Source organism: Phaethon lepturus, unplaced genomic scaffold (genome assembly GCF_000687285.1).
Source record: "Phaethon lepturus isolate BGI_N335 unplaced genomic scaffold, ASM68728v1 scaffold15363, whole genome shotgun sequence".
In the NCBI taxonomy this organism is placed as follows: Eukaryota; Metazoa; Chordata; class Aves; order Phaethontiformes; family Phaethontidae; genus Phaethon; species Phaethon lepturus.
In genome coordinates this window covers 1-27,395 of record NW_010528517.1, presented here as the reverse complement: position 1 = coordinate 27,395, position 27,395 = coordinate 1, and the positions used below count along the sequence as shown (strand labels likewise).

Sequence of the window (27,395 nt, the reverse complement as noted above, 5' to 3'; positions counted from 1 at the left end):
CAGGAATACTGAAAAATTTTCAAAAAGATGCCAGAGGAACAAGTCTAACGAACAACTGAGTATGATAGACATAGGTACCAAGAAATTCTTTCATGCTTTTCCAGTCAGAGAAGGCAAGTGTGCAATACTACTTCAAAGCATTGTAAGCTCAAGGTTAAAAAAAAGCTTTGCTTTGCTCCTCAGATCCTCCAGACTCTTGTAATTGTTAAGACACCCACAAGTGTACCAAAACCTTGGAAATTCATTGACCCTCAAACCCTGACTGACAACTGACATCTAGAAACAAGACAGTTCTCAAAAATAAGATTTGTTTATTAAGCACATATAAGGCCCCAATACACTGTGTTCAAATCTTTCAACTGTTCAATCTCAAACCCGTCTCAAAACCTGAAAACTAAGTCTAATGGTAGTTACGAGTGAGTTTCTCATCCTGAATCCGAATTTACAACACATGCTTTTACTACCCCTCATTCTAACAAATCATGCTAACTTGCATTATATGTTTAGTTTAGATAGAATTAGACATGGGATTCTTTTCCAACTGAAGTATTATCACTCTCAACAGCAGCAGCCAGACCAAAAGGCAGATTTGTAATCAAGTATCTAGACTCAGTAAATACAGAGCGCAATCCAAAGAGACACGCTGATGCCGTTTCCATTAGGCACAAGACCCCTGGGGATTCTCTTACCCATTAGGCTGATAGCAGAGTTTAGGAATAACATACAGCACAGTTTTGACAGCTGTCACTCCTGGGCACTAATAGCTTTTTTAAAACAGGAGAAAAATTAAATCACAAATACATCCTGAGTGTTTGTCAGCGGGGCTAGCTTGCTACTCGACGGTTAAGAGTCGGTGGCTTTTACCATATAACAGTGTTTCTCACACCAAGCAAACAGTTTAAAAAGGGCAGCTCTAATTTAATCAGGACCGGCAGGGGAATGTTAACCCTGGCTCCCCTGTGCTCTCAACAGCCTCCTAATGTTTTTTGAGCTGAATTCTCAGCCTTTTCAACAGAGCAAGTCCATATTCAATGGCCTCCTTGTAGCAAAGGCTATTAGTTAGCATTGGTCCTGTGTAAAACAGCTTGTATATCTGGTGAGCGTTCCTAACCTCCAGAAAGTGTACTGATTCACAGAAATTCAAATTTAAGAAATTCAAACTTAGTAACATCAAAGTGTTACTAAGCAGACATCTTTATTACAGCACCGGACGCGTGGGGGATATCTCCTCCTAATACGCGTGCCTCGTGTTACCAGCATCTGAATTCTATCGAGTACGTACGTTCATGTTCGTTGCAATTGTTCGCATATTCGTGACATTTCCGAGGAATGTTTAACATACTCACATGTCGCTGACGCACGCGCCGTGAAATGAGCCGCTGGTCCCCTGGTGGTCTCTGGTGGTTTTTTGCAGTACTCGGTCCCCTTAACTTGCCTGTCCTCCAGAGGAACTCTTTTCTTATCTACTTGCTGAGCTTGTATTTCAACATTGTACTGGTTCTCATCAGTTCCTGCCAGTTACTTGGTTAAGATAAAAGAAGTTTCCACAGCAGTTTCTCTTAAAAAATCCTTGCATACAAAAGGAAATTTACAAACTCACATTTGATTGATTTTACATGTTAAAACTTCTTCCTTGTCTCAGACCTTTGTTTCAATGTATTGGAGAAATCTTTCCCGCATTTTGCGGCAGCTTTGATACCCTGGGGCTGGGATGGAATAAAAACCTAAGAGACTATCTTTTTCACTCTTTTGGCAATTAATGAATCTAAATTAACATCACAGATCCAAGACTGAATAAAACTGCTCAAGGCATTACCAGACATAGTACTCAGGATGGAGGCTTAGCAAGCTTTTCCTACCCTGCTGCAGGGCTGAAGGTGGACACTGACGTCATGTTTATATTGCACAAAGAAGGGCTTGACAGGTGTAGAAAGCCACTGAAAACAGAAAGGATTTGCAATTGCTTGACTACAGCTTAGAAACCTGTCACTTTAGTGCTATTTACACTGCCATTGGCTAGTTTTTGTCAGAGATTTTGGTTTTGTAAAGAACTCATCTATGAAGTATAGCCTGAGAAGGAGAAGTTGGAATTGTTTTCCACTTTTACTCTAGTCCTCATAATACACTGAAAGCTATTGCTTCAAAGACAATACTTTTGGGGCATCAAAGACAATACTTTTGGGGCATCAAAGACAATACTTTTGGGGATATGTAAGCAAGCATTAGAAAACCAGTTTCTCAAACAAGCCTTTGCTATTTGGTTACTATTCAGGACATACTGGTTTTGACCTTGAAAAATCAATTTGCAAAAAACTTACTCCCTTCAGGTGATTCACAACAGCGACACATTTGTGCTGCGAGAAGGATAATGCCACAGCATGCAAAGCTAAGACTGAAAACTCACTCGTGCCACATAGATTGATTGACATTGGCACAATCAAGTGGGATTGCTGTTCTCTCACCAGAGCTGCAAGTAACTGAGCAGTTTTCAAGGCTGTGGCTCTAACATCACCATACTTTGTTGAACAACAAGACACAGTTACTATGTCTCAGTCTGCAAATAATTTATGAGTCTGTAACATAACGCAGAAACAAATATTGGAGTTGTGTTTTGAGGCCAGCTTCGTTTTTTTCAAGAGCACGGACCCTCTTCTCAATTACAAAGATGCAAGAATTAAGTCCAGGAAGATTAATTGCCTGCAGCAACTGAAGGCCATGAAATTACACAGAATCTAATGAAATGTGAGCCAAATCATACACTACATGAATTCAAGTAAAACCTCCCAGTCTTTGTGAAAACTCTACAGCTCTTGACAGAAAGAGACGGGGGCTGACTGCAGCAAGGGAAGTCGCATTTTTCTCCTTTCCCAGTTGCACTTCAACACAGAAGTGCTTTTCCCCACTCTAAGAGCTCTCAGGCACTGCTCCTTTCAAATGGAGCCATACAGCTTCAGGGCTTGTTTGAATACAAGAACCAGAACAAGCACTCGCTACACAGATACCAGCTCATCTAGGTAACCTGGTAAAACAGAGAGAAATCTCTGTCTGGGCAAAACAGAACCAACAGCTGTTCTTGTCCAAATTCCCAGCCTAAAATCACATGGACTTTTACTCCATCCATGAACACTGCAACCCCCAACACTGCTTAATTCATTAAACCAATTAATAAAAAGCAATCTGCAGAGAAATATCTTAATGCCTTAATAGTGACCTAGGTAACATCTTTCCTTCTTTGCTTTAGTTTCCAATAGAATACAATTTCCTCATTTATAATAAGAACAGAAAACACTGTTTGAAGTGTTTAGAATTTTTTTTAGGACATATTTAAACCATGCATCAACTACGCACAACAAGAAAAAGTGTTAAAATTTTCTCACACAAAAAATGCTTACAATATGGTTTTTAGATATTATTCCATACTTCAAAATAGTTTAAAAAAACCCCAAGCTTGTTCTCTAGAATTCAACAACAGTTACACTCAAACTTAGAAGGTTAATATAAACATATTCTTTCAAAAATGCTTGTTCACCCTGTATTAGATCTAAACCCCAAAAAATTAGCTCATAATGATTCAAAAAAAACCCTTAGAGACTAATAATTGGATATACAGCTCTGAAAACAAAGAAGATCAATTACTTTTTCACTCTCTAGTACTAACATGTGAGTCTTTCAGAAAAATCCTCTATCATCTTTATTAAGTAAACCTACTCACAGTGAATATATGATTGGCTTCATAGCTTACTCCCATAAACACACCATAAAAACAAAAACTTATGTTTTATTTCTTACAAAATCCACTTAGATTTTCTAGGAGAAAAAAGCCACCAAGAAACAAAAAGAGCCAATTTGTGCCCCGCCCCCCCCTTGAATTTAAGCATTCCTGGCTTGATTAGTTTATTCAAATCAGACCAATGAGTATGAAGGAGGGAATGGGCTTAGGTTATAAATACTCACACTGGGGGCTCTGTTATGGTTTAGGGTTTTTTTTTTCTTTGAAACAACCTGGAAAACAGTAGAAAAACTGCTAGTTTTGCTTCAGTGTGAACACTGAAGTTTATGCTTTGCTTTTTTGTTGATTGAAAGGTAATGTAAGTATATAGAAAGTATTTTAGGGCTTTTGTTATTGTGAAGTTATGGTGAAGGAATATTAAATATTATAACAATTTAGCAGTTCTATTTCATTTAACAAAAGTTCTTTTAAAAGGGTTGTAAAGTTATGTTTTATTTAAGGCATCATAAAAAGTTTTCTATGTTAGCTGTTTAAGAATAACTATTAATATTTAAAATAGCTGATGTAAATAGTAAGTTTTCAAGGAAGCTTCTTGATAGGTATTGTAAATCTATGTGTTGATTTCCAACTAAAAAAATACAGCTTTACGTTTTTAGGTCTGTTAGTCCTATACAGAAGTTTTTACTTCTGTAGAAACAAAAGCTATAATGCTGTTCTACAGATCTACTAGAAAAAAATTGTAGTCTGTCTTAGGAGTGTTTTAAGGTAATATGATAAAGGTAGTTTCTTACGTTGTTGGTTGTAATACAACTGGCCTTCAACTTGACTGAAAGTGTTTCACTGTAGTAAGTCAGTGATCTCTGTGTTAGAGCTGTTGAAAATTTACCTGGTTTTCTGATTGTTATTTTATGGAACAGCTGTGTAGTTCTACTTTGCTTTTACAAAGACTTGATCCTTTATGAGATATGAGTCAAGGCTGTAGTGCTGAGCATTTACTAGTGGAAGTGCAGGATCAAAGAACTTATTTGGTCTGTTCACTTGAGTGCTATGCTGAAGTCTTCAGTAGAGCAAAGATGCCTGAAAGAAAAAGCTAAACATGCCCAGATGCTAGTAAAGAAGCTAATTGATAAGTGGTAAGATGTGTTGTATATGAAGTATTTCAGTGTCCTTTTTGGGCAGCACAAAGCTTGGTTTTACTTTGGTGAGTTGGTTACAACTCACATACAGGTTCTGCTCTTAGCTTTGCAGTCATTTCAGACTCCAGCTGAAGCAAAAACCAATTTTTTTACAGCTGTGCAAGCATTTACAGGATGCTGTGTTTTTTATGCTCTAATTAGCACAACTGAGATACAGTATAACCTATTGTCCTGGCTTAGACTGTCCCTTTTTAAATCAGCTCCATCAAACTGTTTGGGAAGAAGAGCAGGTGACAAGAAAAACTATTTTCCTTTATGCTCTAGAGGATTAAGCTCCTTAACCTCAGGTTCTGGATGTTGCCACATAGGGACCTCTGCATGGGGCAGCAGTAGGCAGTCATGAAAATGAAAATATTCATGAAGGGCTTGCTGCTGACTGGATAGTTAAGGTCATACTGACTGGTACTGGTGGCAGCAGCCAGCCCTTCAGGCTTAGGCTGTGCTCTAGGAAGTGTCCGTACCCGAAATAGGTGAAAATTTCTCAATTTCCCTGTAAAGGGATGCTGAAAAGAAAGGATGGAATTTCTGTTATGTGGGTTTTTTGTGCTAGGACTTTGAGGGGCCAAAAGAGATATTAGACTACCATTACAGGGCTACAGTGTCCCTGCCAGCAGCAAGTGAGCACAACTTATCCCATCAGCTCTGCACAGTTTTCTGACCAAATGCTGAGGCTGTACTTTATTTTCTGTACTAAGAGTCTCCCGGTACCTGCAATGTCAGCGGTGCCTGAATCTGTTCTCCTTTACCCTGCATCATAAGGGCCTGAGGAAAATGACCTGCAGCTGTTAATTAGATGGTGAATAGCTGGGGAGGGAGGAAGAGTGCAAGCGTGAGCCATGGGTTTTCAACTGCCTTTGCTGGAGCAAGGGTGGCTGAGTGTCATTGCCCATGTGTTATGGGGCAGGCAGATGAAGAGGAAAAGGAGAGGTCTGTGGGGGATAAGTAGTGCTTGGTAACACATGCATTTTCAGATCTTTCTCCTGTTGCTCTGTGTTGGATTAAATTAATCAGGGTGTGTAGCTCTCATCAGCTGTCCTGAGTTCTAACAAATGTTGAGCACTGTTCATGCAGAAAAATGGGTGTCCTTGCTCTATTGATACAGGGACTGACCTCACTCACATCTGGTCAATCTGAGCTGGCCCCATGGGTTAGCCCCTTGCCCAAATCCTCCCATCTTTTCCCAGGGAATGTGCTGCATGTGGAGAAACATCCTGATTTCTTGGGCGTTGCTGCATGCTGCTGCCCAAAGCCTTGCCCTGTAACTAGCAGAAGTTCCTGCTGTGCATGTCTAGCCTTAACATGGGTGAAGCAAGGATGTTGCATCTTAAATGAAAAGATTAGATGTACCTCACCTGCTGTTTCAGGCTGTCTAGACAGCCAGGTTTGTCAATGCTGTTGTCACCGACAGCACCAGGGTGAATGTGGTTTAACCCCTCCTGGTGGGAAGGAAGATCAGCATGCGAGCTTCGTTGTGCTTGTGAGGAACAAGCCAAGACCCTCTTGTGCTGGGGAGGCTGTGCAGTGCTGATCTCTTGGCAGCCTCTGTCCAGCTTTCTTTCTGTCAAGGAGTTCATTTAAGAGAAGAGCTGCTGCCTCCTATCAAGGAGTTAGCAAGAGCACAGGTGTTGCTTCCTCTGTGACAGAGATATGATCAGTAAAACTGCTGATTGCCTTGAAACAGATATGTGCTTAAATAGTTTATTGGAGCTTGATGTAAAATATTTCATAACGATAGCATAATTTCCATCATAAGTGATCAGTTTTACCAGGATCAAGTACGTGACGTTCTCAGTTTTATTTAGCCAACTGTCGGTAAAGTGGAGTAAGTGTATAGCTAGAAAAGCCTTTAAAAGCCAGCTTTTTTTGAGAGGTAGCAACAAGTTCTGCTTTCACAGGAACCCCGTGCCAGTGTTGTTAGGCCGTTGCTTGAAGAGAAGAGGTAGTGACTCATGCCAATGGCTGGGTGAACCTCTTCCCCCGGCAGCCCGCTGCCCAAGTATGGCTTATGTCGCCGTAGACAAAGCACTCTCTGATCTGCAAAGGCACTACCGAGCCTATGGAGGAGCGTGACCCTGGCTTGGGTTTTTAAACTGCAGCTGAATTGTTAGCGGTGAGCATGGACTCTGTGTGTGCGTGCTTAGTACTTAAACACGCCGCTTCTTAATCTTCAGTATATTTCAACACCAAATGAGAGCAAGTACTCAAATTTAGAAGAGAAGAGCTGACTAAACAGTTCTTATTTCTTTTTGCTCCTCATCCTTTGGCAGTGATTACTTTGGAATTTACTTGGAATATGGCCTTTGGGCTAATTTCTTCCCAAAGTCCCTCTGCACAGCTTTGCTCGCTGCTTGAGCAGACAATGTAAATTGATCCTTTCCTAAGCAGTATGGAAAGTGAAACTTAAGCCTGGTGGCTTCTGTTTGGTGGTTTTTTTTTTCTTATCACAAGTGAGCAGCTTCATTGAAAAGGGAATCCATGATGTCAGGTGTCTACTAGGATTTCTCCTTAGACTGTGATGTCCCTCCTCTGTTTGGCTGGTAGTATGTTACCTCAGACCAATAAGTATGGAGTAGGGAAAAAAAAATTGGAGTATAAATATATTGTGGGAAATATCTCCTTAAGATTTTTCCTGACTCTGGAAGGTGTTTAAGAACACTACTGAAAATCTTTTATTCTGGCCATTATAAATAAAATATTTATTACTGTTTTCTGCTCCATGCTTGTGATTTTCATTGTAATTCAAGGTAAGAGAAGAGAATTTAATGTATTTTTAGCACTGATCAAGACTGATTTGTATTTACTTATGATATTTTATAGAGCTGTAAAGTTTGGTTGAAGACAGACACATAAATGAAGAATTAACACTTCATTACTGGGTCTAAAGCTGTGGTTTCAAGGAACAACTCCTAGAGCAAGAAATCAGGTTAAGGAGGTGCATACCTCCTCACCCCCATTTATTGGGTGTTATTAGTTCCTCACCCCACCTCTTCTCTCATATATAATTGATTGCTTGGCCAGTGTGTGAAGTGTAAATAAATGCAATTGTTTCTGTAAGAAGACACAGAAATGCAGAGCTGATAGCAGGGTGAGATATTTCTTTAAAAAGTAGTTTGTCTGACAAAGGAGCTATAATTTTAAACCACAACTTATGTTTTAAACAAGTGTGGTATTTGTCATGTTGTCATGAAAAACTTCTGTTCCCGGGGAGAAGAGTGCCTCTGCATCCCAAAAGGCTCCAACTTTGTCCACCTGAAGGTTTTATTAAAAAATGGCCTGCTTCTCAGCAGCACTACCTGTGAACACGTTGAGATGATGTGAGTATAGACATTACCTCTTCCATTGCATAGATTGCATAAGAAGTGTTGAACATGGTATTTGGTTTAGAAAAAAGAAAGTCCAAAGGCTGGGCTTTGAAAGCTACTGGGATTTAGCTGTGTTAAAAGCAATAAAACATTAACAGGACTTTGTGTTTTGTCATTAAGTAGTTATTTAGTCAGGAATTTGTTACAGAGTTGGAGCCCCAAGCTTCCATATCTAATGACTGATATGGTGAAAATAACCTGCCAATACCTACCACAGGACTTACTTTCTTTGGTTTGATCTCTACGATGCAAGACCCCTGGGCACTCCAGCTGGAGGTCGTAGCAGGAGCACACACCTCCCCAGGCTGTGGCACACCCATTGCCCTGGACATAGCAGTGGTTGCAGTGGATAGGCCATGCTTCATGGTCCTCACGGCTGCATGAGTCAAAACACTGCACTCTTTGAAGTGCAGGGAGTGGGCAAACAGTGCTGATGGTGTTCTTTGCCTTGCATACTTAAGTCTTGTCAATAATGGAGCTGCTCTTCCATGAGGACAGGCTGAGAGGGTTGCGGTTGTTCAGCCTGGAGAAGAGAAGGCTCCAGGGAGACCTTATTGCAGCCTGCCAGGGCTTAAAGGGGGTTTAGAACAAAGACAGGGACAGAGTTTTTAGCAGGGCCTAGAGCAATAGGACAAGGAATAATGGTTTTAAGATAAAGAGATGGCATATTTAGACTAGATGCAAGACAGAAATGTTTCACAACGAGGGTGGTGAAACCCTGGCCCAGGTTGCCCAGAGAGATGGTAGCTGCCCCATCCCTGGAAACATTCTAGGTCAGGTTGGACGGGGCTCTGAGCACCCTGATCCAGTTGACGATGTCCCTGCTCCCTGCAGGGGGGCTGGACTAGATGGCCTTTGAAGGTCCCTTCCAATACAAACAATTCTGTGATTTTACGATTCTGTAAATCTATTTGTGGCACCTTTCACGTGCAATAAACCTATTAAGGACCAGATCCAGTTCCTCAGCAGTGTTGCTGCACTGCTGGCAGCGTTTAGCACTTTTCCCACCAAATTAAGTTATGCGATCTGGCCAGGGCGAGTGCAGGGTCACTGAGTTGGAGTGACATCATGCAAGCGAGCCAGGGAGAGCAATCGGAAAACTGCAGAGGAGGAAGCTACGTTCACTAAATTTGACTCGTATTGTGTTTAACTTTGACAGGTTGCCCAAAGCCTTTGTCAGTAACGAGAAGAGATGTCGGCAAGAAGCGGCTTTCCCGGCTACTCTCGCCTGCGCTCGCAGGGAGCGCTGCGCGCGGGACGTGCCTCTCGCAGAAGTTTGTCCCTTGGCGGCGCTCGTCGGGGGTGGGCCAAGATGGCGGCGCCCAGCTGGTAGCTCACGTGTTGCGGGCAGGGAAGGCGGTGACGGCGACGGTTCCACCATGTCGGGCCGTCAGGGAAACAAGCTGCCCAGCAACCTGCCCCAGCTGCAGAACCTCATCAAGCGGGACCCCACCTCCTACACCGAAGAGGTTCGGAGCCGGACGGCCGGGACGGGGTCGGCAGCAGGAGGAGCGGGGCGAGGAGGGAGGTTGTACCGGGCGTGAGGGGCTCCGGGAAGCTGAGGCAGGCCGTGGGGCTGGGGAGGGGGGCTGGCAGGTGCTCGTCCCCCTCGGCAGCCGCCGTCCTCTCTGTCCTCAGTTCCTCCAGCAGTACCACCACTATCAGTCCCATGTGGAGATTTTCACCTTCCAGCCGGACAAGCCCAGTAAGGAGCTGGCCGAACTGGTGATGTTCCTGGCCCAGGTAAGCCGCGGCCCTTCCCGCCGGCAGCTGCAAGCAGCGCCTGTGCCCCGAGCTCAGTGGCTGTGGCGAAGCGTCCTGTGCCTCCTGCTGCTGCAGCCCTGACCGAGCTTAGGTAAAGCTGCGCGTTGACCAAGATTTCCGCAGCACTATTGTGCGTTTCCGGTAATGTAAGTCTGTCTTTTGAGTGTTGGGTACAATTTTTTAAAAGGATGTGTTAATTGCAGCGTACCTTTTCGATCTGGCTGTTGGCAATAACTTACTTCTATGTCTGCTAAATTGTTGGTATTCAGTGATAATTTTACTGGTTGCTTACAGTATCTCACACCTTCCCGGGGTGATGAGGTGACCTGAGGTTTTCACCGGAGGTTCCAGCTGGGTCTCTCTCTACCCAGGTTGCCCAATGCTACCCGGAACACATGGCCAGCTTTCCCCAGCAGCTGAAGGAGCTGCTGTCCTACCACCATACGGTGCTGGATGCAGACCTCCGCATGGTAAGACCTACACCGAAAGGCCTTTTGGGCCGACCGTGACCTGTGGTTACAGTCTGCCGTTCCGTGTGAGACGAGAGCTTAAGGGTTGCTTTTTAATTTTTGAATAAAGCTGGAAATTGGGGGATGTTACGAAGTTTTGGTTCTCATTCCCTGTTTCTTTCTTACAGACGTTCTGTAAGGCTTTGATCTTGTTAAGAAACAAGAATCTAATAAATCCAACAAGTTTGCTGGAGCTCTTCTTTCAACTGCTGCGGTGTCACGATAAACTTTTACGAAAAGTAAGCTGTGCTTAGAAAAACCGGTCTTAATTTCCACTGGGTTTTGACCAACTTGCCAGAAGTAATGCAGTGCTGGCAGGCAGATCTTCTCCTTCCCTTGGTAACAAAGGAATGAAGTTTAAAATAGCTCTGCTTTTTCAGCGATTGGCAGTGCCAGAGGCACAAATCGATCTCTGCGTTCGCTTAGTAGTGAGGTGTGCTGCTGTAAACATCTTCACCAGGCTGCTGCAGGCCTGTTCCTGCCTTTGGAATCGAACAGCTTGGATGTGTCTGCAGGTGAAAAGCATAGACATGTTGCTGTCAGAGCAGGCCTTGCTTGCCTTTCTGACAACTCCTGAGTAAAACAACTAAAATGAAAACAGCTGCTTGTTACAGTTGTATTTCAAGTTTTCTGCTGTAAGAGTGAAAATACTTGCTTTCTGCCTCCAGAATTACTAACGTGGCTGTTAGAACACGACTGAATGAAGCAGGGGTGGGATTTTTTTTTTTTAAGTGATACTTCATGCTGTTCGCTTTCCTGTCTTATTATACTGTAAACTAAGTACGCTTTTTGAATATATGAAAATAAAGCATATATGAGACTTGGCAGGATAACAACTGTAACTTAAAAGAGAAAACAATATTCTCAGTGGTGATCAGTTCGGACTCTCATTTTAGTACTTAGAGACTTTGGGAGAATAGTAGTGTATCTGCAATGTTCTCTGTGTGAATTGTGTAGTTTACTCCCTTTGATCTCTCCCTTTACAGACTTTGTATACTCACATCGTGTCGGACATCAAGAATGTCAATGCTAAACACAAAAACAATAAAGTAAACACAGTAAGTACTTGAGCTTTCAGCTTCAATTTAACCCCTTGATATTGTGAAAGACTCGTAATAATAAATGTTTCCAAACTTTTTTCCTAGACACTGCAGAACTTCATGTACACTATGTTGAGAGACAGCAATCCCACTGCTGCCAAGATATCTCTGGACGTGATGATTGAACTTTACAGAAGGAATATTTGGTAGGTGTGGCAGGCTCGTATTGATTCACCGTTTATTGTGGGGCAGCCATCCTGACATCACTTGCGGCATGTAGTGCAGTATGTAATGCAGGGGGCAGTGACTTAAATATATTTATCTTAATTGTGTTCTGGTGGGATTGTATTTTCTGGAATGGAATTTAGCCGTGAAGAAATACTGTTTTGCGTGAAGCCTCAGAGTTACTTAGGTTGAGTATTTGACGTTTTAGCTGAAAACGGTGTGTAAATTGTGTGTATTGCATTCGAAACCGAAGCTATGTGCAGCTCGCTTTTTTGAGCTCTTGCACGTAAAAGCTGCTAATATTAGCGTACAGCTTGTGGTGTACAGTGGAAAGAGGTATTATGTTTGTGTTCTTAAGTCTAAGTTAATTCTAGATGATTGATCTAATGGGGGCTTTGATTTTTGGGGTTTTTTTTGTGAAGCTATAATGTAGCTGCTATTTTTAGCACAGAGCAGCTTGAAAGATTGTTCCTTAGGTAAGAATTGAAAGGAGTAGAAGCACACAGAGTACTGTCTGTTGCTGTCTTGTACCTGATGCATTGCTGAATCTTTTATGTTGTGTGACAAAATGCCAGAGCAGATGTTACCCCGTGGTAAGTTGTGGAAGTTGTTAGTCTCTTCACGACTGCTGGCTTTTTGACTGTACAAACACGTGCAAGACTTTTAATCCCTTCAGTTTGTAACGCCTTTGCTCTTGCTGGTTCTTGAACAGAAATGAAGCGTGCAAATGCAGCAAGTGATACTGCTGGTGAGCAGTGTGCCTGCTGCTTCTTGTGTAACTGCAAAATGGATTAGTAGTGGCAGAGCACTAACGGTGCAGTTCTTCCATTTCTTACTTGGATTTCTTGGTGATACATGCATGAGTTCCTCTAGAGCGTGCACGGCAACAATGCTTTGTCAGTGCATTGCCGAGAAACCACAGCTGGCAGACAGGACGTGGTGCTGGGGTCTATTTGAGCGTAAGAATTTCCATGTGTAGTGTTCAAGGAAATACTGTCTATTCCATGGCACAAATTAAAAAATTCACAGCAGTTTTGTAAGACTTATTGTCCACAGTAGTGGGTTGAGGACTATTTTCCCTAAAAGCACAGGCACTGGAAAAAACATTAGTGTTGCTGAAAGGATAAGACTTTTGCAGTATTGAAAAGTAGGTTTGTAAGTACATGAGACTTGGTATAAAATCAAATTAATTTCTGCAGCTTCTTTTCTTATAAACCCTTTTTTTGGAGTGTGCTTAATGTCAAAACTATACAGCTGCTTTTCTAATACTGGTTAGAATTCTGCATGGATTTTTTTTTTAACCAGTGGAAAAAGTGGTAATCTGTCTTCCATTTACTGGATCCTATTCCTTCTATCCCTTCAGTCACAGCATGAACTAGATGGAATGCAAGTGTGTCTGTTTATTTCGAGGCATCTATTGTGATGTTAGAAGAATAACAGAAAATGACAGAAGCTTAACTTGTTTGTTTGCAAATCTGTTTGAAGCATTGTGAGACTTGATTCTAGTGAAGCTTCCTGCTTGGTAGGAGTCATGTTTCATGAGACTTAATTTTCTGAGAGTAGCTTGAAATTTCCAAACTGTAAGTAAAAGGTGATGTTTTGTTTTATTGCAGGAACGATGCCAAAACAGTAAATGTTATCACAACTGCCTGCTTTTCAAAAGTGACGAAGGTGAGAACAGAAATCACTTGGTGAAACTGGATGTTAGCTAAGCTACCTTTTTCCTGTGGATGCAGCTTTTCATTTTGTAATTGCTAACAAGCTTCACTGATGATTTGCCTTCTGCTTGTTTTATTTTCAAAATGCTGCTTGTGTTGTGGGAGAAGGTGGCATTTGCTTCTTAGGTACAGAGCAAGAGACTTGGAAACTTACCTTATAACAAGTGCAAGCTGGTGTGGGGAGGGTACGCGTACTAATCGCTGCTGCTTAGAATAGACTATCAGAATATTGCTCCGTTATCAGCACTGTAAGGCTTTCATTTGTTAATTGTCAAGAGAGCGGCTATCCTGCCTGGGGCTTGAGTGTATCTTAGGCCTTCTGTCATTTGTGTCAATGCTTGAGGTTTTAAAAACTTGTATTATGGTTTGAGAGAAGTTCTTCCACTAGGAAGGTCCAAAAGCTGTTCCACTCAACAAAAACCATCCAACCAAAACTAACAGAAAACACCCCTCCAACAAACCCATATAAATTAATAAAAGTTTGGAGTAGTGAGCCCTGTCTCGGGTATCAGCTGTGCAGGAGTTGCTGATAGTGTTGGCGTGGAGCAATGAGATTGAAATTGCTTTGCAGAACGATAGGGAGAAAATTTGCGTCTTTGAATTTGCTCCAGGCATTGTGGAAGCCCAGATGCTTTTTGATTCTTTGTGTGCCTCTGAGGATGGGAGGCAAAAATTGACTCTGTGTCTAAAACACCTGCAGCTTTCAGTCTGTGATTTGTTTTGCTTTCTGTTCATATAATGCCTATAAAAAAATGGGGAGAGTCTTTGCGTAGCCTAAGAAGTAGATGTAGGGCTATTGTAAATACTCTTGTCAGTTTGTCCTGTCCTACATAAACTTACTTTGCTTTCCAGGTATTAGTTGCTAGTTTGAAGTTCTTTCTTGGGAGAGATGAAGATGAGAAACAAGACAGTGACTCAGAATCTGAGGTGGGTGTTGTGATTAAATCTTCTCCTCTCCGTTCTTCAAACTTGGATGTGTCTGTCATCCTAGTGACCCTGGCTGTGCCAGTCTGTCTGCTTCTGTGTTACGTGGCTTTCCATCTTGTTTCTAGCAGATGTTTCTACGCTTCACAAAACAGTTGAGTGTTTTTCATGGCTGGCCCCAACTGGTAGCAGGATGCCTTTGCTGTCTGTCTAAAGACTAATGTTAAGAGCTCCTTTGCTTGCTGCTTCTCCTTGTGAAGGAAGCAAATTCAATTTGAAGACCTAAGCAGGGGCTGGTCAGTCTGGTTTGTGAAGACATGACTTGCTGGATGTGTAACGTAGAGTTGTGGGAAGAGGCTTTCACCTGGTGTATTGGAAGCTGGTTTAATTTTTTAGCTGTCCATTTTGTCCTCTGTTTTCTCCTTTGTGCTATGCTTCCTGTTTATGTACAAACGAACATAATTCACTTAGGTTGAGAAGACTGATAATATAACAGGATTTCAGTTTAGAACCTTCTTGTACAGGACATTGTTGTTTGTCTGTGACTGAACAATATGCTCCAATTAACCAGCTGTAAAAACTACTGTGTTGATGCACTGTTAAGTGTTTGTGTTTGCATGCCCCTCTGGCATGTATGTATGTGGCTACTTTTATGGAATCGCGATTTTAGGTGCTAGTATTTCTGTATGATGAAATTTAGGAAGAGGGAGAGTTTTCGAATATAGTACGTGATCCTGAAAAATTTTGATACTTCTTGTTTCTCTGATTCCCATTTGAAGCTTGATGTCACCCGAGTCTTGTTTTCTTTGCGTTCCTTCTCTAGGATGATGTTCCCACAGCAAGAGATCTGATGTTGCGCTATGCAACTAACAAGAAAACCACCAAGCGCAAGAAGAAACTGGAAAAAGCGATGAAGGTTCTCAAGGTAAGGAGAGCGGTGTCTGACTTGCCAGCATTTTAGTCTAATCCTTCAGGTGTGGAAATCTTGTTGTTGCCCCTGTCGAATTAGCTACCTTTTGTCATCTCTTTTGGTAAAGGTCCTCTAGCATCCATTGGCCTGGCATATGCCATGTTTGCCTGCAAGAGAGCTGTTTCAAAACAGTTTTAGAGGCTAAATTGAGGATTAGTTTTCCTCTGGCTACCCTTTGTGTGGTCCCCTACTTTAAAGCAATGTGGTGTCTTGATAAGTAACTTTTTATGGCAGTTCCTCTTGCCTCTTGGGTCAGGTGGCAGAAAACCCTATGCAGTTGAAAAGAGTGATAGCTTACTTGTTAAAATCCAAGAGCCTCGTCTTGAAGAGAAGAATGGTAAATAGCAGCTGTTAACAGCAGCCTGAAATCGAAGCAGTTGCAGCTTATACATGGAAAGAAAAGAAAGTCTCTTTTACTCTTTTTGCCATGCAGAAACAGAAGAAGAAGAGCAAGCCAGAGGTGTTCAACTTCTCTGCTATCCACTTGATTCATGATCCCCAAGGTAAGCGTGCATATGTTGTCTTTTTTCAAGCTATGTGTTAATGCCAGACACTGAAGCTTAGACACCACTCTGCAAGGAGAAGGCAATGGGATACCTCTAGTGTGCTTTATCCTAGGGTTTCATAGTACTTCAAAAAAGTGGGACCGATCCTGCTGTGCTTGTCGTAGTGAAACGTGTAGGTGGTCAGACAAGGAAGGAGCAATATCACATCATGTGCTTCAGGTTGCTGTGGATCAGGACATGGCTCTCTACCTCTTTGTTGTATGCGTGAAGGCCATAATTTGGTGAACGGGGAGTATTTTATCTACTATAGTTTGTTTGGCTTATCCCCTTCAAAAATGTATTTCTGTTACTAGTGTGATGTTTGTCTAATGCCACTTGACTTGGTTATAGTCTGATCTTGTGAACCTCTGGGGATTATGTTTTGCTTATGAACTCAAAACATGTCTAAAAAAAAACTTTAAATACTGACCCTGTGCTTATGATGATGTGGAATTTGTGCTAGTTTTCCTCTCTGAACCTGTGTGCAGCTTTAGATCTTCTAGGCATGTGAGAAGAAAAATAACTCACTGGGACAAGTGCTCTGGCTGCCTTTAATTTCTTCTGTGCGAGGGCACTGGGTATTTAAAAAAACCCCGCCAAACAGACTTCTTGTCTACCACAAATCTATTATTGCTTCTTCTAGACTTTGCAGAGAAACTGCTGAAGCAGCTGGAGAACTGTAAGGAACGATTTGAAGTGAAGATGATGTTCATGGACCTAATATCTAGGCTAGTTGGAATACACGAGGTACATACTCTGATAATTTTATAACGGTCTGATGGTAGCCAGCCTGGTTTGGGTGGTGGCATGCTCTGGCCTTTTGTCTCTGGAAAATGAGGTTTAATTTTGCTGTATGTTGACGAGTGCAGATGCGTGGTCAGGTAGTTGCCCGTGGGCCTGATGGAATGGCGCAGTGGCATAGATTTGTGTGGTGCTAAGTGAGTGCTGCCAGAGGAGGCTGTTGGTCTGGAATAGCTGAGCTGCCTCTAACAAATAGAGGTGAGTGTGTCTTTTTTTGAGACCTACGTGCTCCTGGGAGAGTCTTCAAAGGAGAACGGGTCTTCGAAGGAGTCCAGCAATTGCTCACGAACAGCATTCTCTCAGGTAGACTCAAAGCGTGATCAAAACTACTGGAGTCTCTTTTTGTTTTGGGAGAGAAGCTTGTGTCCCCGAGGCAGAGGGAAGTGGCATATTGTGGGATTGTGCAGCGGAGTGCCCTAATTTGAATTCTGTGCAATCTAACAGGAACCTATATAGAATCTTTGATTGTTTTACAGCACATCAGCCTATGAAGGTGATCTCAACTTAAAAGACAAGAAGCTAATTTGTTACAATTTATTTCTTTCCTGCAGCTCTTTCTTTTTAATTTCTACCCCTTCGTTCAGAGATTCCTACAGCCCCATCAGAGAGGTAAGTAGCTACTAGTAGGTAACACTGCTGGTCCATTATGTCACGTGTACAGTCAGTTCTTAGAAGCGGTGCTGTCAACGAATAGGTAGCAGTAGTGTAGTAGGAAGTAGTAGTCCAGAGAGCGTGGATGAAGGAAGTACAAGGCCCTGACTGCCAGAAGTGCAGAGCGCTTTGGAGTCTCACAGAAGCTGTGTGCATTCAACGCCCCTTACCTGAGCGTTTGAGAAACTCCAGCAACGGAATGAAATGCATCTACCGAATCTGCAGTTCCTTGCGCATCCTGACTAGTTGAGCAAAGCACGACTGCCTTTTGCTGCTTTGTTTTACTGCTGTTTCACTCTAGTTCTAGAGCATTTCTTCTCATCTTAGCTGGCTATTAAGGGCCTGCACTGCTGCTGGGGTGAAGACCAGATGTGTTCATAAATCTTTGGTGTGAGAGGAGAAATAGTTGTCCCAAATAACTTCAGTCTGAAGTTCCAGCTTTGAGACTTACACTGAGCAGCTTGTCGAGTTAGCTGTTTCGGTGAATGTGTTTATTGGCCAGAGTAAGATGCAGCAATATTCTTTTGCATTTTCCTCCCACTTATCTTTTCTTCCAGAAGTGACAAAGATTCTTCTCTTCGCTGCACAGGCTTCCCATCAGCTAGTACCACCCGAGGTCAGTATTCCACCTGTGCTGGGTGATGTTAAAAATGGACAGCAGGCTGGCAGGGAAATATAATGGAGTGCATTCGTGGGGAGGGGGAGAAAGGGAATCTGGTCAGACCCTTTGTCTTTAAAAGCTTATTGTAGTTTTGGCTACAGTCCAAGGGATTGTTTTGTATAAGGGGGAAAAAACCCAAACTGTGTCTGATGTCTTCATTTCTAGAAGAATTTGTGTCTAGAAAATGTATACAGGCGATAGTGACAAGTCCTGAGCTCTATCTTTCTGTAAAAAGGACTCTATTGTCTGTTAATAATGTGTTGTAATTTTTACAGTTTCATTAAAGTATGCATGAAGTTTATTTAACCTTTTTTTCTTCTTTTCAGATTATCCAGTCAGTGTTAATGACCATTGCCAACAACTTCGTCACTGATAAGAATTCTGGGGAGGTCATGACCGTAGGGTGGGTACAGAATCTTACAAAAACTGTACAACTCTCTCTGAATGTGGGAAAATATTTCTTTTATATAAATCATCTGCAGCTTATTCCTGTCATTTGTACTATGCTTTTAAGAATCTACTTGAAAAAAAATAAGTTAGGAGAGTATCTTGGCGTAAACTTCCCTGATTTTCGTTTGCAGTGTTTTAAATTCCCCGGAATGATGGGTTTCTGTACTTAGTGCTGTGACTTAACTTTTCTGGATTTAATGATGGTGTGGGGTTTTTGGGTGGTTTTTTTGTTGCTTTCTCACTTGGTCTTGTATGTTTCTTCCTTCCTGGATGTTGTTATTTCTGCCTTCAGGGCAGACCTCTTGTCTGTGAATTAATGTATTTGTATGTATTCAGTGAGTGGCTAGCAGCATAGCTCAGGACTCTTCGCTTGGATGTTTTCTGGATGAAATTTGACAACAAATTTAAATGTTGCTGTTAGAGAAACTGTTAGGTACTTGTAAAGCTCTGGTGTATGTGGAGTAAAGAATGATCAGTAAATGTAGGGGAGAGCTGAACTGTCCTTGAAGACGAAGCAGTCAACAGGGCCAGACTATTGTGTGTACACATGTGAATATTTTGTGAGCTATTCCTTTTCCTTTAGGTGGGGTTTTAATCCAGGTATTTAGTGTACTAAGTGTGTGCATGAAGGGAATTTGTGTGAATCCGCAGATTTCTGTTGTACTGTCCTTAGCCTGCGCATGGTTGACTCCAGAAAATCGTTTCTTGATTTTATTTATTTTATTTTTTTTCTTGGCGTGGTGATTGTTTGGCTGCTTCTCTTGTCCGCTTGGACCCAGACTTCAGCTGCAGAATCCTGAGGCCTAGGATCAGACAAAATAATAGCTGGAGAGTAGAGTATGGGCCAAAGATGGAAGGTTTTGGCGAAATGTGGCACGGAGAGCTCTTTGCGATGTTCTCCTCTGTTACATTAAATGTTGTGTAAATGCTGTATCAGGTTCTTCAGGTTCTAGATAATTCAGTCAGTTACTGGCCGGTGGGAGTGTGTCCCAGCTGTCGTGTTCAAAAAATGATTCCCTTGGAATTTTTTTTAGAATCAATGCAATAAAAGAAATCACTGCGAGATGTCCCTTAGCTATGACGGAAGATCTGCTCCAAGACCTCGTTCAGTACAAGACTCATAAAAATAAAAGTAAGCGTATTACATGGGTATGACTTTTAAATCTCTTTTCTGCTGTATCATCTGGTCCTCCATTGTTACGGCCTTCATAATAAGATGTCTTAATTGTTTTTTATGTAGGCTGAGAGGTGTCATTAGAGTATGTTTGTTGCATTTCTGTGTATTTTGAGTGCATATAGGAGAGAAAACAGTCCAGGGTAGATATGGCAGGGGAATTAATTGACCAACATGAAGAAGGGAAACTGCTTGCTAATAAAGATTTAGCCCTAAGGAAGAGCTGGATCCTGCACTGAAGAAATCAGAGGGAGCTATAACTTCAGCAAAAGGCATGATCAGGGTGTAAATACTGATTATGTGAGTGGGCTTTCAGTTTGCTCAGAATTCTGCTCTTCTGTACTTATACCTGAATCTCTTTTTTCTGGATAGATGTGATGATGTCTGCAAGAACTCTGATACACCTTTTCCGTTCTCTGAATCCAGAGATGCTGCAGAAGAAATTCAGAGTAAGTGTTGTTTTATGTGCATTGCATTCACCATAAACATAGGCTCCTGTGCTCAAAAATTATGATGGCAACTGGTCTCGTAGCCTCTTCAGAATGAGGTGGGATCATGCCTGCGTTCTTCCCCTGCCTGCTCCCTTCCTGCTTTTTGATGTGGTGTTCTTGTATTTTAACATTTCCTTAGTTGAAATTTATCCAACTCATTGACAGAAGGATTGTGCTACAGAAGCTGGAGTATCTTCCTAGGGTTTGTTCAACTTCTTAGTAATTCAAGATCTTATCTTATTTCATCAGGCAGAGTTTATCTTTTCCACCTGCAGCCACCTCTTTTTCATGGATTTGTGTGCTGAACATGTACTTTGTTAACTTACAGGGTAAGCCTACTGAGGCCTCTGTGGAAGCCAGGATTCATGAATATGGAGAACTGGATGCCAAAGATTATATCCCAGGAGCAGAAGTACTGGATGTTGAGAGTCAAAAGGAAAAGGGAGGAACCCAAGAGGAAGGTTGGCCTTTTTTTCTTTACCGCTTGTATTTTATCATCGTTGTCACTAGGATTTTATTTGGCCATAAAACGCGGGGTTCATGCATTTCATTTGCTGCTGTCACGTGCTGCACATATCTGTATTTGTCCCTTAAGAAGCACTGATACTATTCTCAAGTATGTGCCATTTATCCCGTGAAGTTTGTTACTGTGTGTTGCTTTGTATGATAGAGACTGCGGGATGGAAAAGTAGAGGAACAGACATTGTGCAGAATCGGTTGCAAGGCAGATGAAATTTGGTAGCTGAACTTACCAGTGGGAAAGTGTGGGAGCTGCTGGTCCGTTCAATGGTGGATGTCTTGTAAAAATCATTAAGAAGTAGCAGTCGGATGTATGAAGTATCTTATGTCTGTGTAAAATCTACGTAGTTCTAAGGCTGGGATTCTGAGACCCTACAGCTTGCCGATTTGGTAACCAAGTCTCTGGGCATAAATACCTATCTGTAGCAGATAGGTAATGAAAGGCAGTGAGAGCTTGCGATCCAATCTGAAATGATTTCAAACTTGAGCTGTTAAACCGAATCTGTATTAGTGACACTGCACTTCTTCCCCTGAGCAGATGGATGGGAAAGTGCTAGTCTGAGTGAGGAAGAAGATAATGAGGATGGCGAATGGATTGATGTGCATCACTCCTCGGATGAGGAGCAGCAAGAAGTAGTGAGTTCTAAGTGTCTTCTACCCCAAATACAAATATGTCTTGTTAATAGACCAGATACTCTTGCTCTGTACTTCCATGTGGCTGCTCATAACTAACTGTAGAGGGCTGCGGAGTAACTTGACCGGTATCGGTGAGGTTGAAGTACTGTTGAGCACCTGTGCTGAAGTATGCATGTTCTTAGGGTGAGGGGGACAGATGGAGGAATTCTGCCCCAGTGCTAAGTTCTTTAAAAGCTATGATATTTGCATGATGAATGCTTTTATTCGCTCTGAAATAAGAAGCAGTGGAAATACTTCTTGTAATACTACATGTTGAATACAAAGAATCCTAACAGCCCGTTATAGCCTTGCCCCCTTACATAGGTATTTGGGAGGTAAGGGTCATGCATTGTGGTGCAGAAATGGTTTGCAGTGCTCACGATGATTCTTCTTTTGCACTTTTTTCAAAAGGCAGAGAAGGTGAACAGCATGCCCATAGAGGAACGAAAAGCCAAAGCTGCGGCAGTCAGTACAAGCAGGCTGCTAACCCAAGAAGACTTCCACAAAATACGCCTTGCCCAGCTCTCCAAAGAACTTAATTCTGCACCCGGCAAAGCTGCCAAGAGGAAAAATATTGAAATAGATGATGAAGAGGAGGAGGGCAGGTAGGATATGAAATATTGACGAGTGCTTTCTCTTCCCTACAACCTAGTGATGCAGCTTTTAATTGCAGCAGGGCACAGAGCTCTGCTGCTGGTCAGTATCCCCTGGTGACAGGTGGAGAACAGCCACGCAGCCTAGAAGGGCTCCTGGCCTGGGGGATTTGGTTATACCTGGGAGGAAAGACGTGAGGGGCTGGTGGGAACTACGGGACTGTTTTCCCTGTTCAGAGCAGCAGTTGCAGCAGTAGTTGCATGGTTATATTTCCAGAGTTCCTTTTCAACTTTGTGCTTAAAGCAGGACTTGAAAAACAGTGATGAGAGGCTTTTGTAAGGGTTGTCCCAAGCATAAGGATTGGCCCGAGAGAAAGAATAAGAGGCGCTTGTGTGAAAGTTTACAGCAAGAAAATGGCGTAGGAAATGCGGGAGAGACAAAGGGTCTGGAGGGCATGTTGTTTTTTATTGCCAGATGAAGTTTTGTGTTTCATGGCTTTTTGTTGGATTTTTGTGTGTCTAGGGGAGAGTTGCTTTCACTCAGAGATATTGAACATCTGCATAAGAAGCCTAAATCGGATAAGGAGACCAGATTGGCAACTGCAATGGTGAGGAACTTGCCTGTTGCATATCCTCCGTCTTTCTAGATTTGGGTTTGTGTGGTGGTGTCTCTTGCGGGAGGAGGAGGGTGCCCAGCTGCCATTTGCATGTTGAGAAATGTTCTGTGTAGTTTTTTGCGGTTGCATCCAGGCTGTAACAGAGTAACAGCCTCTTGCTGGTCACAGCTGACAAGGAAAATACTAACACGCCCAATGTTCACTGGGACTTGACAGAGACGGCATGGAAGAATGCATATAATGTACACAGCAAGTCGTACGGAACCTGGATTTATTGTTACTGCTGTGGAACTTGTCACCTTAGCAGCTGATGTTAACTGTAGGAAAGGAAAATGACCCCCTGTTATTATATTATGCTGTCTATTCTAGGCTGGAAAAACAGACAGAAAAGAATTTGTGAAAAAGAAAACAAGGATTAACCCATTTGCCAGCTCTTCCAACAAAGAAAAGAAAAAGCACAAGAATTTCATGATGATCAGATACAGCCATAGTGTCCGGACAAAAAATAAGCGTTCTTTCAGGGAAAAACAGGTAATATTTGATGTTGAAAATAGATGGGGCAGTCTGAGCAGTAAACTTGTAATGCAGATGAAGTGCAGTCTATCCTGTGCCCTATGTCGGTGCTGTTTGGCTTTGATGGTTTAATTGCTGGAAAGGACTGTGGGCTAGGTGGCTTCCCTCGAATCCTACCCCAGAGGAGGTATATCGGAGACGGTAGCGGTCTTTTGTCAGTCTCTTTAATATGCATCGAGGACCAAGCCCTGTTGGAAAGTCATGTGTAGGTTAGGAAGGCAATGGTAATGTGGTTTGTTTTCCTTCATATAAATTCAAGAAGATCATACTAGAATCCTGACTCCAATCCTGTGATAGAAGAAATGCTTCCCTGATATGGAAGAGTTGTTTTTCAGGACAAGCTTTTACCGTGTTTCTTCACTCTCCATAGTCATTCTTCGACCTTTCTCGTCTTACCATCGTAGTACAGACTCATCTGTCCTGGCCTTGAGGTCATCTAATAATTTGTCACAAATGTACTTAAAAGCACAGACATAAATGCTATTTATTGCCTCTCTGAAACTGCTTAGAAAAAACAGATCGCTTCAGTTTAGCCTGCCACAGTAGTTTCACAGTATACCGCTCTCAGTGGCGAAGCCCCTGCGCTCTGCTGTGTCCTGAGCCATAAGCTTGGCCACAGCCTTGTGAAACGTTATACAAAGTAAAAAGATGCATTTGGCTGTCCAGTTACTGTATGTTCCTGCAGGCAGCTGTTCCCCGGGGCAGCTGAAGGAATATCAAAAAGACAAAGCAGAAACTTAGCTCCTGAAGGCAGTGGGCAGGGAGCCTGCATAGGTGAGTGGGCTTAGATGAGCTGGCAAGGAGTGAGTGTGGACAGGGAGCCTCCCTGCTCCTGTGATGCACCTCAGGTGGGGATGATGACCGAGCTGTGTGTGGTAGCTGTTGCTGGAGCTGTGGTGTAGGCATACTGCCTTGCCCTGCTGTGTTTCGCCTTGGCAGGCTAAGTCTGGGCTAACAACAAAAATCTGCCTTTGAAAATCCCTTTATCTCATCTGGCAGATGGCCAGTCTAGGGTTTTACAGGCTGTTATAAAATTGAACTCCTTTGAACATGTTCCAAGAAAAACTTAGAGAATAATCCAATTATGCAGAGGCCTTGTTTCTGTGTGGCATTAATTTTAGTGTTTTCTTGCTAGGTTCTGTCTTGTGCTAGAGAGCATTTGGATGCTTCCTTTACAAATGCTCTGAGTTGTTTCCAGGATGGTATCATTAGGATAATGTCTATTTGTCTGCAATTTGTTGCCTGTAAGAGCAGCGACACAGAAACTCTTTATAGACTCAATAGAGAGAACATGTCTTACGTGTTTCTGTTAAACAGGAAAACTTGGACCAGTATCCTCTGTAGTCTTTTTATGTGCTGTCATCCTGCCTCCCCCCAAATAAGACTGACCACATTAACTCAGATCTCAAAAGACACAAATGTCACAAACGAACAATCCATGCCCTTCTAGGAAACTGCGGTGTACAATGATTCTTATACTTGGCTCTTTCTAAAACTCCTTCTTGAGCGGTTTCAGTCCTTACTCCCCGATTTAATGTTTCAAGTTTAAATGTAACAGCTAAACAGTGAAAGAAGATTTTTTTTTTTGATACTACTTTCACTACAGTTTGGCCACAGCATCAGTTCTGTTTTCTGTGATTTGGAAATAATTGTTAAAAGTGGGTTGGAGGACAGTAGTTGTAGGATACTGCATTCTGCTGCCCTCTTTGGTGGTGGAATAAAATGGACTGTTGACTATAGTCCAGAGCTAGATCCCCTTACCAACTAAAACATCACTGAAATACGCAACAAAATCTCTTCAGAGTGATATGGCACTTGTAAAAATTCTAGCATCCTTCCTTTTCCCCTTGGAAAGAAGCTTTGTAATACTCTTTTCAAGAAATGCTTTTTAATCCTACTTAACATCTCAGCTGGACTGAAGGTTTTTCTTGATCTCTTCTAATTAAATATGAGTCAGTGGAGGAACTGTTTATGTTAATCTAATCTTTTTCATTATATAGGATTTGCTAATGGATGTACTGAAACATTTAGATTTCTGAAGCCCAACTCATTCTTTAATTGTACTATTGAGTTTAGCTAAATAACTACAGCATTTCTGCCACCGTGGTCATTAGCATTTGCTCCCAGTTACTGCTCCCAGTTTTAGCTGTTAAGCAATTAGTGTTTTTCTCAGAGGCTGAAGAAACTGAAGGGGAGGGGTTTTGATGTGATAGTGTTGTTGTCTCCTTAATTGATATTCTCCTTACCTGAATATTCCACTCTTGTTTTATGTTAAGCTGGCTCTTCGAGATGCGCTTCTGAAGAAGAGAAAACGTCTGCTGAAATAAAAAATGTTAACGGAGAAGATTACTTAACCACCCTTGAAGAAATAGCCCTGGAAATGCTTACTGCCACACACCACCACCCCAAAGTAAAAAAGGGACTGAAATGCCTTAAGGATTTGTCTCTGTTCTGTTCAGAATCACAAATTGAACGCTTCCAAGCTGTTGGATATTGCATCTATGGGACAGATGGAAGAGGCCTTAATCCTTGGAAAATTTAGATTTTTTTTCAAAGCTTGTAGGCAAGAAGGCAATTAGCTTTTATCGAATATAACTTACAGCTAGTTTTGTATCTGTAAGTATTAAAACATACAACCTTACTGTAAAAATACTTTACTTGAAGCAACACGTGATTAGGTGATTGGCAAGAAAAAAGAACATTCTGGCTCAGTCTATGAAGTGTGTCTGTAAAATGTCTGTGCCTGTCTTACAGCTGTGTTTTTACAGATGAAGCCATTTTCTAAGTGGCTGTTTTTATCTGTTTAATAATAATAAAATGAAATCCTGGTAATACAGGTAAGTTCAAGTGAACAGTTAAGGGGAAGAACAGTTTTACTGTGGTTCATTAAGAAAAGAATGAAATTAATATATAGGAGATGCTTTTCATGTTGCCATTTAAATAGAAAGGTAACATCACATACGAGAGAACTAAGGAATGTTATTTTCCTGTGTCAGTGCATCTTGTGGTGTGACTTACTGGTGTCTGATTTTTGAAGTATACATGAGAGTAACATGGACCTGTGGATTTTTTTTACTGCAAAGGTTGAACTCTTACTTCAGCCTTGACCGCTGCTATGGAGACCATTAATGGGTTCTTTGTACCTTACCCTGCCGCTGGTTTTAACAGAAACTTGAGCGAGTTCTTTATACCACCCTTTGTCAAATTCTGTTTGAAAGGGATTTCCTTGTGGGGCAGAATCGGGTGCCACATGCACAGTACAATAGAAGAGCATTTGGTGGGATGTCTTCTTCCTTTCTTCTTAAGAAACCAGGTCAATGTTGATATCCCACCTGGGAATTCATTCAGCTGAGGTATGTTATATTGAATACACAATTGTATTCACTTTATTTGCTACTATTTGTGTATTCTTTTGTTTTGTTGTCATTTCTTGCTTCCTAAAGCAAAAAAAAAGGTTAGAGAGGCTTCAGGCGGCTGAGAGAGAAGAACATTTAGAAACTTTCTACAGCTTGGAATGTTACCTTCAAATTTGATGCTCCTGCTGAGGCGAAGGCAGGGATTGCCACTTGGAAGGATAGCAATGATCTATGTGGGTGGAGGATATGCAGCTGGGAGCTGGAGAGATAAATGGATGCAGACGAGCTGTATGGGGATGGAGAGTGGAGTAGAAGCTGCAGAGAGACCAGTCAGGGGAGGAAAGGGGAACTATAATATGCTCTCAGAAAAACAAACTTTCACCCTCTTCCCTTTTTTCCCCTAAACAAGTGAGCCCAGTTTCACTTCTTGTGCATCTGTCCAAAAACTAATGTCTTCTGACAACTCAACAAGAGTGGTTTTCTTTGTGGTCTTCAACTTGAGGATGAGTTTCTCTTCCCTTTCCCCCCCTTTTGTTTACAGCCTTGCAGTGGTGTCCAGCATACTGAGAGCGATTCCCCGTTGCGGTTAGGCGTCTGGTTGTCTCCTTTCCCCTATTTCTAAAACTGAGAGTATGGGAGTGCCGATTTTAAACTACTGGGGAGGACAGTCCTGCTTTTTTTGGGTTGTTTTTCCCTCCCTCTCTCCGTTGCTTCTTACTTCCCGTCACTCTCGAGCTGGCTGGGGGCGGGCTCCGTAGCTCTCCCCGCGGCAGGTGGGCTGTGGGGGGATGCTGGCCGAGCGAAGCGGGCTCGGCGCCGGCCGCGTCGCTCTTCTCTGAGGCGACGCGCGG

General features: G+C 42.3%; 1 protein-coding gene across 1 annotated transcript; it reads left to right on the top strand.

The window, feature by feature from the left end:
• Positions 1-9,667: 9,667 nt before the first annotated feature.
• On the top strand, positions 9,668-25,557 carry SDAD1 (SDA1 domain containing 1). The gene is made up of 22 exons (XM_010283701.1): positions 9,668-9,757; positions 9,927-10,031; positions 10,424-10,522; positions 10,690-10,800; positions 11,548-11,619; positions 11,707-11,807; positions 13,440-13,497; positions 14,397-14,471; positions 15,292-15,393; positions 15,872-15,941; positions 16,627-16,730; positions 17,336-17,393; positions 17,993-18,051; positions 18,423-18,499; positions 19,581-19,678; positions 20,093-20,169; positions 20,540-20,672; positions 21,269-21,366; positions 21,817-22,010; positions 22,522-22,606; positions 22,985-23,146; positions 25,465-25,557. The coding sequence occupies exons 1-22, from the start codon at positions 9,668-9,670 to the stop codon at positions 25,513-25,515; spliced, it is 2,079 nt and encodes a 692-aa protein (XP_010282003.1). The 3' UTR covers positions 25,516-25,557.
• Positions 25,558-27,395: the final 1,838 nt, after the last annotated feature.